This window comes from Stylophora pistillata, chromosome 2 (assembly GCF_964205215.1).
Source record: "Stylophora pistillata chromosome 2, jaStyPist1.2, whole genome shotgun sequence".
NCBI classification, from domain to species: domain Eukaryota; kingdom Metazoa; phylum Cnidaria; class Anthozoa; order Scleractinia; family Pocilloporidae; genus Stylophora; species Stylophora pistillata.
In genome coordinates, this window is record NC_142520.1 from 37,105,407 (window position 1) to 37,118,321 (window position 12,915).

At 38.6% G+C, this 12,915-nt stretch overlaps 1 protein-coding gene across 2 annotated transcripts; it reads left to right on the forward strand.

Annotated features, from left to right (window-relative positions):
- The first annotated feature begins 6,921 nt into the window (after positions 1 to 6,921).
- Positions 6,922 to 11,747, forward strand: LOC111329434 (uncharacterized). Of its 2 annotated transcripts, XM_022934145.2 has the most exons (5): positions 6,923 to 7,380; positions 8,271 to 8,321; positions 8,831 to 8,947; positions 9,358 to 9,456; positions 10,067 to 11,747. In XM_022934145.2, exons 1-5 carry the CDS (start codon positions 6,990 to 6,992, stop codon positions 10,333 to 10,335), a joined length of 927 nt encoding a protein of 308 aa, XP_022789880.2. In that variant the 5' UTR covers positions 6,923 to 6,989; the 3' UTR covers positions 10,336 to 11,747. The 2 variants fall into 2 exon arrangements, with proteins under 2 accessions (XP_088607353.1, XP_022789880.2); XM_088751227.1 differs by lacking the exon at positions 8,831 to 8,947 and having other exon boundaries at positions 6,922 to 7,380.
- The last annotated feature ends 1,168 nt before the right edge of the window (positions 11,748 to 12,915 follow it).

Sequence of the window (12,915 nt, forward strand, 5' to 3'; positions counted from 1 at the left end):
ATCAATCGTATTTTTTAGATAGATTTCCGTACAACCCCAGATTATTCTAAAACAAAGCCGTTGTCTAGGAATAAATGTAAGAGACTAAGTTACATTGATATGACTATCACGTGATAAGCTGAATTACACACGCATTTTGAGTGGTCTTTCCTTATGATCTAATGGAGGACAGACGCATAGATGACGTCACCATTAGCACATTTTTATTTCGTTTTTATGTAAAACAAATAGATTCCATCACTCTGGGTCTGTAACAGACCATAGAACACGTTATACTGTGGTAAAAAGATCTCTGACACCAGTCATCTGTGCATCGTGTGCCACTTTGTTCTGACCACATTTTGACATCATCAGTGATCTACGTGTATTTAATTTATTGAACAGATGCACTATAACATGGAATCTTTTATTTTTTAAGTGAAGTGTTTCATCAACAATCGATAGAGAGATACGATTGAGGGATTCTTACTCAGTTGTTTCGTGGTGGAATTACCTTTCCAAAGCTGTCTCCCACGACAACTCGTATAGTTCGTAGTATTTTTTGGCCAATTCCTGGGAACAGATAAGTATAAGCTATAAATCTTCCAAGTGCACAGTTTTCTCAAAGCAGTCCCCCTAAAAGTGTTAGTCGAAAATAAAAAAAAATGTCTTTTGCGTTGAAGTTTGCCGAGTGGGTGTGCGCATGCTCAAACCGAGCCCAGCTGCGCCCACTCTGGCTTCTTTAAAGGACAGAAACCTTGGCAGCAAAGTTTTAAATGATTGCTGCAGTCTTGCAACACAAATTGTCTTTATCTTTGGTTCTATATTATTAAGAGAGGACGTCACTAAAAATCAGACAAATTCAGAAATCACCGGCAACAGTCAAAAAATCGAATTGGCTCATATTCTAGTATTAGGTGGGCCTGTAAGTAAAACAAACCAAGACATAACTATGTAGTTTGTTGAAAAATTCTTTTGTTCTCAAAACAATTGATAAAATTCAGTTCACGCATAATTAGCGTCATTCGAAGGTCGAATTTAGCACATTTTTGGAGGCCTCGTTTGTACTTGTAAAAGCAGTGTAAAACTTTTAGAACAATCTCTCCTGCATGTTTTCCGAAAAAAGTAGAATTATCGCTATTTTAATTTGAAATAAAATACGGATTTTTCTATCTATTTACTTAAGTGCCGTATGAAAAGTAGGGTAGCTTCAAAAAATTATTTTTATATGTGCTAAGTGAAATAAACGTTTAATATTTGAAATACGAGAAGTAGAAATGATAAACGTACCTTTTATGGGGTCGGAATATTGGTAGGAATATTTGCTGGCACTCTGCAAGTCAATTGCGAGTCAATTGGTTCTTTGTAAAACAGTTGCTGAACTCAATATCAAGTCATACTTAGTGGACATACCAGAGAAAAAAAAGAAAAAAAAAAAAGAAAGAGCCAAATGCCCTGCTATTTGTTGACGACACTACTGCATCTGAGGTTGACGGAAAGGGCGGGGTTAGTGGTGTCCAAATTATTTCTTATAAGGTAGTCGAGTGGTCTCTGACTAACAGAGTCCAGCTCAATGATGAGAAACGCAAACAGCTTCGAATCTCTTTTGCGAGAAATAGGGAAATATTTGAGCCAATTAGGGTACATGGCAAAGAGTTAGAGCTCATTGATAGTGCAAAGTTACTGGGAATAACAATCGCAAGTGATCTGTCATGGAAAGGCCCATGTAAATGATGTTATCGAAAAGGCAGCCAAAAGGCTATACTTTTTAGTGCAGCTAAAAAGGGCCAAGGTTTCCTGCAATGACTTTGGGTTATTTTAGATCACGTGTGTAAGATCAGTTTTAGATTATACGATCCCTGTGTATTATTATTTACTCCCAAAGTATTTAATTAATGAGCTGGAGCGAGTCCAGAAGGGGGCTTTAAAGTCATTTGCCCTGGCCTCAGTTACGATGAAGCTCTTTGCCACATGGAGATAGCGCCGCTTAGCGTCCCTCACAAAGGTATTTGTGCCACGCTGTTCAAAGACACCCTAACGGTGACTCAGATCATAGGTTACGAGCATTCACATAAGGCTTGCAAATATCTTAAAATAAACACGAAACGTGTAAGAAGTAGTTTTATGATTAAATCATGTTTTAATACAAATACGGTATAAATTAATTTTAGATCTTGTAGGTGGCTTTGCGAACTTAATAGTACTTTATTATATATATTTAATAATTTTATTATTTATATTTCAACGGTACGCAATTCAGCCCTTGGCTGCTATGTATTGTTTTCAATAAAATCTATCTATCTATCTCAGTCTATCTATTTATCTATCTACCTATCTATCTATCTATCTATCTATCTATCTATCTATCTATCTATCTTTCCTTGTCACACGACAGCAAAGGTACTATTCGCCTATCCCCTTTTCTGTCTTTGGATTGTAGCCACAAGAGATTCAAATTTCCAGTCTTCAAAATACCTAAACTCTGTTGTTTACTTGTTGCGAACTAATTTTTATCAGACTAAATTGATTAATTAACTGTGACGTTTTATTGCTTAATTTTTTAAATATAAACTAGTGAGCAGCATTTCTGCGAACAGTAGTTGTAAAACTTCTTTATTCTCTGACGCGTTTCGTCTAACTGTCCTTGACTTCTTCAAAGAGTTTTACAAACACCTGTATTTACAGGGGAATCCTTGTTTACAATATTTGCCTCATTCGCATAAGCAATTCAGTTTCTGATGGAGCTAAAATATCATTCAGTTCTGAATATCGAAAGGTCAAACTACGATTAACTCGGCCAAAGAATACGAGCCTGATGCATTGAATACTTTTTGTGCAACACGGGTTTAAAAACTCAAAATTTTACATGAGCTCATTAGCGCTTTTGCCACCCAGAAATTTTGCAGTTTTTGATGGACTATTTCTCCTTGAATATTACACTCAAAGAGCTAAAAATTTCACCATGTACTAAGTTTTTCTGGCTCTTTAGCGGCCTGAAGTCAATTTGTATCTAACATGCTTCCTTCTTTCCGCAAAGCCGTATGCAAATGAGCAAAAATGTAAGCAATAACGTCGGCATGAATCCGCCTATAGGCTAAGCTATTTTTAGCTAAAACCGTGGCCCCCAAAATATTTTCCTCACCTTGCCTTATACGTTTCAAATTCGTATGATGCACGATCCTCGCAGTAGAGAGCGCTATTTATGCAATAGCCAAAATCAGACCTGAAAAAAATCAGGCCTGTACGGGATTCGAACCACTGACCTCTGCGATACTAGTGCAACGCTCTACCAATTGAGCTAACAAGCCAACTGGGAGCAGGCCGTTAAGTTGATTCGTAATAAACCCGTGATGATTAATCAGATACAATGAATATATGACGTTCATATATTTTGAACTGCGGTTGTAGATATTTAGAGCTTTTATGATAGCTAATAATCACGATAACTATGTATATTTTTAACTTGTTTTTATTTATACATTTTACATCATCCTACTTTTATTTTATCTAATTTATTTTAGGCAGGTCCACATCAGCTTTTTACTGCGATTATATTAACTTAACCTGCTTTACCAAATAAATGTATGTATGTATGTAAAGTGTGACTTGATTTTCGTAGAACAGTGCTCAATACATAGAAGTAGAGCGAAGTATATATTGTGGGAGGAAAAAGACAAGTAAACTACAAGTTCATCCCTACAAGATATATGTATGTATGTATGTATGTATGTATGTATGTATGTATGTATGTATGTATGTATATGTATGTATACGTATGATGCACGATCCTCGCATATATTCATTGTACGTTTTAAACTGTTTATAACTTCACCTGTTCCTGTCCAGTCCGTAAGTCCGGGCCAAGCCTCTGTGGTCGTTAACCCCTATAACTTTCTAGCATTCAAGCATTCATTATTACCACTGAAGCTAACAAACTGCAAATGATAGACAAAGTCGATCTTTTCTTTGATATCGCCGACTTCGCCGCCGGAAGAGCGAAATGTCTCGGAATTTAAAGCCCTCGTATGCATGGCAGCACAAAAACCCAAGAAAAGCAACCCTACAAACAGTACGTTTGTCATTTCTACTTCTCATATTTCAAATATTAAACGTTCATTTCACTTAGCACATATAAAATATTTTTTCTAGCTCTTTAGCGGCCTGAAGTCAATTTGTATCTAACATGCTTCCTTCTTTCCGCAAAGCCGTATGCAAATGAGCAAAAATGTAAACAATAACGTCGGCATGAATCCGCCTATAGGCTAAGCTATTTTTAGCTAAAACCGTGGCCCCCAAAATATTTTCCTCACCTTGCCTTATACGTTTCAAATTCGTATGATGCACGATCCTCGCAGTAGAGAGCGCTATTTATGCAATAGCCAAAATCAGACCTGAAAAAAATCAGGCCTGTACGGGATTCGAACCACTGACCTCTGCGATACTAGTGCAACGCTCTACCAATTGAGCTAACAAGCCAACTGGGAGCAGGCCGTTAAGTTGATTCGTAATAAACCCGTGATGATTAATCAGATACAATGAATATATGACGTTCATATATTTTGAACTGCGGTTGTAGATATTTAGAGCTTTTATGATAGCTAATAATCACGATAACTATGTATATTATTAACTTGTTTTTATTTATACATTTTACATCATCCTACTTTTATTTTATCTAATTTATTTTAGGCAGGTCCACATCAGCTTTTTACTGCGATTATATTAACTTAACCTGCTTTACCAAATAAATGTATGTATGTATGTAAAGTGTGACTTGATTTTCGTAGAACAGTGCTCAATACATAGAAGTAGAGCGAAGTATATATTGTGGGAGGAAAAAGACAAGTAAACTACAAGTTCATCCCTACAAGATATATGTATGTATGTATGTATGTATGTATGTATGTATGTATGTATGTATGTATGTATATGTATGTATACGTATGATGCACGATCCTCGCATATATTCATTGTACGTTTTAAACTGTTTATAACTTCACCTGTTCCTGTCCAGTCCGTAAGTCCGGGCCAAGCCTCTGTGGTCGTTAACCCCTATAACTTTCTAGCATTCAAGCATTCATTATTACCACTGAAGCTAACAAACTGCAAATGATAGACAAAGTCGATCTTTTCTTTGATATCGCCGACTTCGCCGCCGGAAGAGCGAAATGTCTCGGAATTTAAAGCCCTCGTATGCATGGCAGCACAAAAACCCAAGAAAAGCAACCCTACAAACAGTACGTTTGTCATTTCTACTTCTCATATTTCAAATATTAAACGTTCATTTCACTTAGCACATATAAAAATATTTTTTCTAGCTCTTTAGCGGCCTGAAGTCAATTTGTATCTAACATGCTTCCTTCTTTCCGCAAAGCCGTATGCAAATGAGCAAAAATGTAAACAATAACGTCGGCATGAATCCGCCTATAGGCTAAGCTATTTTTAGCTAAAACCGTGGCCCCCAAAATATTTTCCTCACCTTGCCTTATACGTTTTAAATCGTATGATGCACGATCCTCGCAGTAGAGAGCGCTATTTATGCAATAGCCAAAATCAGACCTGAAAAAAATCAGGCCTGTACGGGATTCGAACCACTGACCTCTGCGATACTAGTGCAACGCTCTAACAATTGAGCTAACGAGCCAACTGGGAGCAGGCCGTTAAGTTGATTCGTAATAAACCCGTGATGATCAGATACAATGAATATATGACGTTCATATATTTTGAACTGCGGTTGTAGATATTTAGAGCTTTTATGATAGCTAATAATCACGATAACTATGTATATTATTAACTTGTTTTTATTTATACATTTTACATCATCCTACTTTTATTTTACCTAATTTATTTTAGGCAGGTCCACATCAGCTTTTTACTGCGATTATATCAACTTAACCTGCTTTACCAAATAAATGTATGTATGTATGTATGTACGTATGTGTGTATGTATGTATGTATGTTTGTATGTATGTATGTATGTATGTATGTATGTATGTATGTATGTATATGTATGTATACGTATGATGCACGATCCTCGCATATATTCATTGTACGTTTTAAATTGTTTATAACTTCGCCTGTTGCTGTCCAGTCCGTAAGTCCGGGGCAAGCCTCTGTGGTCGTTAACCCCTATAACTTTCTAGCATTCAAGCATTCATTATTACCACTGAAGCTCACAAACTGCAAATGATAGACAAAGTCGATCTTTTCTTTGATATCGCCGACTTCGCCGCTGGAAGAGCGGAATTTCTCGAAATTTAAAGCCCTCGTATGCATAGCAGCACAAAAACCCAAGAAAAACAACCCTACAAACAGTACGTTTGACATTTCTACTTCTTATATTTCAAATATTAAACGTTCATTTCACTTAGCACATATAAAAATATTTTTTCGAAGCTACCCTACTTTTCGCACGGCACTTAAGTAAATAGATAGAAAAATCCGTATTTTATTTCAAATTTAAATAGCGATTCTACTTTTTTGCGAAAACATAGGGGAGACATTGTTCTAAAAGTGTGTCGAATCCTGAACAAGTTTTTCACTGCTTTTGCAAGTACAAACAAGGCCTCCAAAAATTGGGCTAAATTCGACCTTCGAATGACGCTCATTATGCCTGAATTGAGTTTTATCAATTGTCTCGGAAACAAAAGAATTTTTCAACAAACTACATATGTCTCGGTTTGTTTTACCTGTAGGCCTACCTTATACTAGAATATGAGCCAATTCGATTTTTTGACTGTTGTCGGTGAATGTTTGATTTTTCGTGACAACCTCTTAATAAACCATTTCCTGTTTTGGAGGTTATGGATGGATGCATACTTGAGTGTTATTTCAACACTGTCAAGACTAAGTACAACCTCGTTCCCAGGGTCTCTTATCTTCCCGCCCCCTGGAGCGGGAAGATGAGAGACCCTGGGAACGAGGTTGGATTAAGTATTTTTATAAAACGAAAGCTATTGTGCGCCAGACGTAACTGTAGATTGCTAGAGTGAAGCCGATTGCATCAAGCTATGCCGAATCATCTCAACCTAGAGGAGTGCTACGGATTCCTCCACGTTGAAAACCAGTCTCGTCCAGGAGCGTCGAAACGCATCGAAAAATACCTTAAAATTTCTCGAGAAGGCCTGGACGAGTTTTTGATTCGATTCCCAGAGATCATTCGAAACGAAGATCAATTGTTTTACATCGTGCGATTCATGAGGGCGCATGGAAAGTTTGACGCGCAAGATCACGAAAGAATTTTCAACAATAACCTGTTTACCACCATGGAGAGGAAAGTAACGGAGCTACTCACTGTTGTGGAGCAAAAGGACCCGCACACGTTTTGGTATTTGACACACGCTCTGCGGTCAAAACATTCCCCTTTGTATGACCATCTACATGGACCTTTAAACTGTTGTGGTAGGTAGAAGATTTGAACTTGCGGGCCGCTTTTAAACGTCCATCATTTATTCCCTTGCCTTTGTGATGAATAATTTGAATTTGAAATGAAAAACGTCGTAGGCAATTTGTAATACTTGATTCTTATTGTTTGTTTGTTATGATCGTAGACAATAATTATGATTTGATTTCTTGCTCTCTATGTTGCTGATTTCCCTGTGATCGAGATTCTCTGAAACTGTTTTCAGTTTTGCTGTTCGGGGAAAACCCCCTCTTGTTGTTTTGCGACCCAGTGTTTTCACTGTTCAATTCTGTATTCGTCAAAAGCTGATATTTTTTGTTTTGACAACCAAAACAAAATTGATGGCTAAACGGAAAAAGGTTGTGTTTGATGGCGATATTCCCACTTGACCGATGTTAATTGTCCGGGGAAGCCCCTTTCAATACTGCACGTGTTATTTCTATTTTTATCGATGTTGTAATCGGGTAAAAATTCCTCCACGAAGTCACTAGTGAGGCTCGTTTCAAACACTGGTCAGTGGTTTTCTCTAGCTCAGTGTCTTAATCAGAGACGTGAAAAAAACGGCTGTTCGAAACTCGAAATTACCAGCCTAGGCAGACGGAAATAACAGCTTTGTTGTTCCTAATAGAAACCGCAGTTCTAGACTGATTTAGGCGCCGAACGTTTCATGCAGTCAGTCGGAGTTATTTGGTTTGCTAAGGCCCAAGAGAACATAAACTAATCTTCTCAGACTAAAGCTAACATTCTCTTGATAAGAAATGAAGCCCCGGTTGCACACTGTAAGAAAATGGATATCTTTCAGAGGGGAAATCTTTGTTTAGTGTCTCATCCCTTAGCTTGGTAACACACAGCTGTTTGACAAGGTTCACCATAATATTTTTTATTGCAGTGTGTAAAGAAATAAAACAGAGAGAGAAAGAGGAGGAGTTACATTTCTCAGGTAAGATGAAGATATGATTTTATTTTGCCTGCGAGTGAGGCGTTGCTATGGAAAGATGAAGCCGAGGAAGGGTAAGGGGAGGCGGTGAATGATGAAGCCAAGTAAGGGTAAGGGGGAGGGGAGATGAAGTCAAGTAAAAAATAAGGGTGGGGGGATGAACGATGAAGTAAAAAAAGGGAGGTGGGGCTGAATGATGAAGCCGAAAAAGGGGGGGTGGTGGTGAACGATGAAGCCAAGTAAGGGTGGGGGGGTGAAAGATGAGGCTGAGAGAGGGTGGGGGGGTGAAAGATGAGGCCGAGAGAGTGTAGGGGGGGTAAAAGATGGAGACGAAAAAGGGGGGGGGGGTTTAAAAATGAAACCGAGAAAGGGTTGGGGGAGCACGGGGAGTAATGGAGGTGAATCGGAAACATGAAGTTTCTTTTCGTCAGTCTTAATCATAATTGAAGGACACTACAGTTGATAACATACTGCGAAAGAATCGATCCGAAATGAAATGCTTGCATTTGCAGATTTAGAGAATGAAGGCAAAATAGTAGTCCCCTTACTTAAAGCTTTGTGTGAAGCAATTGAGGACAAAGTCTCCACAGGAAGATCGTTCATCGAAAAGATGAGAACTGCGAGGCGAAGTGAGTTCCCTAAATTCTAGATGCATGGCAGAATAATAATAATATACTGTTATGGCTTGTTCATTTTCGATTGACTTCAGTTCGGGAGTATGCGTCGCATGTGTCTGCTGCGCTATCGATATGAAGGGTTTATCTACTATGATATCAGATTGAAATAATCAAAGTGGCGTCGTATGCTCTCCTGAATTCATGTAATTTTGCGTTGTTATATCGTGTGTGATTGTCTTTGGAAACTGAATCCGTGACGACTCTTTCGCGCGCACTTTCCCGCGTTTGAGATCTCTCACGGGTGGCTCTTTTGATATTTCGTTCGTCATGATTTGTTGTAGTCTTTGGCTTTTTCAGAAATGCCAAAATACATTCTACAAATGTGAATTGAGATATTATTACTGTCTCATTTTATTTTATAGGAAAGAAAGGTGGAGATCTCGCAATGGACCGAGCTACCGCTTATCCTGTGGAGGATGTTGTGGAGCCTGAGGACGAAGACTACATTGATGCAGAGGAAGGTTAGCGAGGAGGAAATTTCTCCTCAGTTGGCTATGCATTGATCATTGGAAGCTTCAACATCTACTAACTTGCACTCCCCAATACGACACCTGCGATGTAGGGTTATCAATTTACCTGACAAAATAAAATAGTCTCTTTTAATAATAATAATAAAAAAAATTTATTATTTATATTGCGCAAATTAACATGTGGATATGATCAAATGCGCATCACAACACTTTTCGGGGGACTTTGGCCGGACTGCATCAGCAGTTTACAAACAATTGAAGGAAACTTATTTGAAGATGCCCCCTCCCCCCCCCAATTCCCAGTAAACAGGCCAGACCACATCACAGTAATCTCTTGAGTGGGTTCTTTAACGTCCCCTGCCTCACCAAATTAGCTAATTAATAGATGCAGGAGACGGGACCGACGGTTTATTCGTTCTTATCCGAGAAGACTAGAATGTTTATCCATTTCTTGATATTATAGAAAGGTAGCGCATTCTCCTCAGTTATTTTTAAGACCTTGAGTGTTGGTCCGGCCGGGACACGAACCATCGACCTCGACCTCCCGCAGAGCAGTCCAGCGCTCTAAGCAATTTTGATTTAATTTCCTCCCTCTCGCCAGATTTGCCTCCACAACGCTCGCGACTCGTCGAAACTATTGAACCAAAGAAAAATGAAAAAGTCCAAGATACCTTGAATTCTACGAAAGACTGGAGCCCTGAATTAGCAGAACAGCTGCTCCGCACTTGTACCAGGAGGAAACGAGCCTACAAAGCCGCTTTCATTGGCTTGTCAGTGGTCACTCTTTTAATTTTCCATCCACTTCCGGCATTTGATTTTTTGTTCCTGTTTATTTACTGCAACTTTTTGATTATGCTTATAACCTTCTGACCAAAGGAAACCTTTACTGATAGAAAAAGTTGCCGTGAAACTAATGGAAACGTCTTGTATGACAAAAGTGTACAGAAACTGGAACAAAATACAAGCGATACTGATACATGAATTTCAGATAGGCGCCATTCTAGAACGTACGACGAAGAACGATGGCCGAGATTTTATCAAACAATACCTCTCAAATGTTGATAGGAGTCTCAAGAGGAACTTAAGGATAACACTAACCTACAGTGTCGGCGTCTTATTAGGGCGAGTTAACTTTAAAAAGCGCGCGATCGTTTATTTAACCGGCCATGTTTAATCTGGAGTTAAAGTCCACAGTAGGTGGAGGGGGTGGGAAGGGGCGAAACGTTGCTCACCCCCTTGGTACACATTTCTTTCTCTCCCCAGCCTATTGCTGCCACTAAGATGGCACTCGCTTGCCCAAATTACAAGATAACACTGGCGAACGAGTGTCAAACGTGTGCGCATGTAAGAAGCGATCTAATGACTAGCTATAGCGGGCTTTCAGGCTTCAGAACCAAGTTGTCTCACACAAGGTACAAAAAACACACGGGCCGGTAAGTCATTGTTTTTTAAAAGCGCGGATTATTTTTGGTAAAGCTCAAACCAGAATTGTAAATAAACAGGATCAGGAGCTCATTACCATTGACAGGATACCTGCACTTTTAGACTCCTTAGCGTTCGAAAAGTCTCGAGTTTTGCTTTCCCTGCGTTTACTTTTTCTCTCAGATTTACATGATTGCTTCAATTTGAGGGAATAAAGGAAAACGCAATGTAAATATTCAGTACTATTACCCTGGGCTAACTTAATCACTAGCTGGAGGTCCATTATTAAAACGCTTTTCCTAGCATTTAATTTCTTCCTCAGATTTACAGGATTGCTTCAATTTGGGGGAATGAAGGTAAAACGCGATGTAAATATTCAATTCTCTGACCCTGGGTGAACTTAATCACCAGCTGAAGGTCCATTATTAAAAGAAAAGCATAGAGAAAACTGTCATGATTAATGATAACTTACTTGTATCCATTGGAGTGTCCCTAGAAAGCACTGTATCATGACCAAGATTTTTTAATCTCTCCCGAACATAATCTGGTAGGCTGAGTTTTAACTTAAATGCCTTGAATCTTCCTTTGACCACCTTTTCTGGGTTTGAAATAAATGAACTTTGTTCTGAAACTGAAATATTGAATCACTTGTTTTTTTTTTTTTTATCTCGATTAAATGATTAGAAATAATGCGAGACTGAAAGTTTAACTTATAATAACAAGCGTGATTTCATTTTAAATGGGATTTGAATGACGGTCCTTAATATTACCATGAAACGGCATCAATGCCTTTGATGATTCGGCGACGAGGTGTGTTTGTACTTTTGTTTTATTAAAGTCTCCTTTTAATTTTACAATGATTTCTTACGTGTGGTTTTCATTCAGATGAGAGGTTATGCCTCCCTTGACAGATGGTCCCAAGAAAAACGTATAATACTCGCATAAATTATCCCTTTTTCCACATACCTTTTCTTAACTCTGTGGAACTCTCGCTGTGGAATATAACGAATAAAATAAAAATTATTCAGCAAGAGGTGTTTTCAGACAAAACATCTCCTTCATTCTAAGATGCTACGTCCAGCCTGCACCACGTACTCTCGCCACGCCACTTCCTGCCAGATTCCAACCGGGCCATTCTGATTGGCGTTTTCAACAACAGCTTGTTGACTTTCTGGAATTGGAGTGACCTCCAGTTGTTCTCAGCGTTGGCAATGATCGCACATCACCCACTGTCTCAATCGCATAAGAGGCTTACGGAAGTTACTCAAAGAATGCTTACAAAAAATCTCTTCCAAGACTGAAACTTTAACTTAGTATAACCAACGTGGGAATTGAATAATTTGAATTTTAAATAGGATTTGAATGACAGTCGTTAATATTACCATGAAACGGCGTCAACACCTTTGATGATTCGGCGACGAGGTAAGTTTGTACTTTTGTCTTGTTTACGTCTTGATTAACGACGATTTCTTGATTGGATCCAAATCGAATCATTGCATCGTTTACCGATTATTTGAAGTTTGAGTTACGTCATTGAGAAACCATCGCTGCTAACTCTGTACACAAAGACTATTATTGGAACTCGCCCCGAGCATCATGGTACGTCACTAGAATTTGAATGAATCCTTCTCTAATTTCCATCAGCGCCCCATTCCTTTAGCTTTTCTCGTCTGATTCGACCCTAAATGAGCCATGTGAAATTCAAATAGAAGCCTGCTACTTTTCAGCTCAAACGCATGGTTTAGGGACTTAGCTTGTTTGAAGTCATAATGAAAGTTTACAAGACGCGGTTTATTGGCATAATGTCGGTTCGAGGAGAAATGTAGGCTCTTCTCTTGAACAGGGCAGGTAATGGAGCCCAGTGTCTAGTCGGAGACTGCATGATGCCTTGCGTGAAGGGAAATTTCCTTTTTTGCAGAGACAATAATTGATCGTGTAATTGACGAGATATACAATGTACTTTCTTTGTTCCTCGCGTAGCAACAACGATAAGATTCTGCTCATTGTTAGTATGGTGTAGATAGTCGC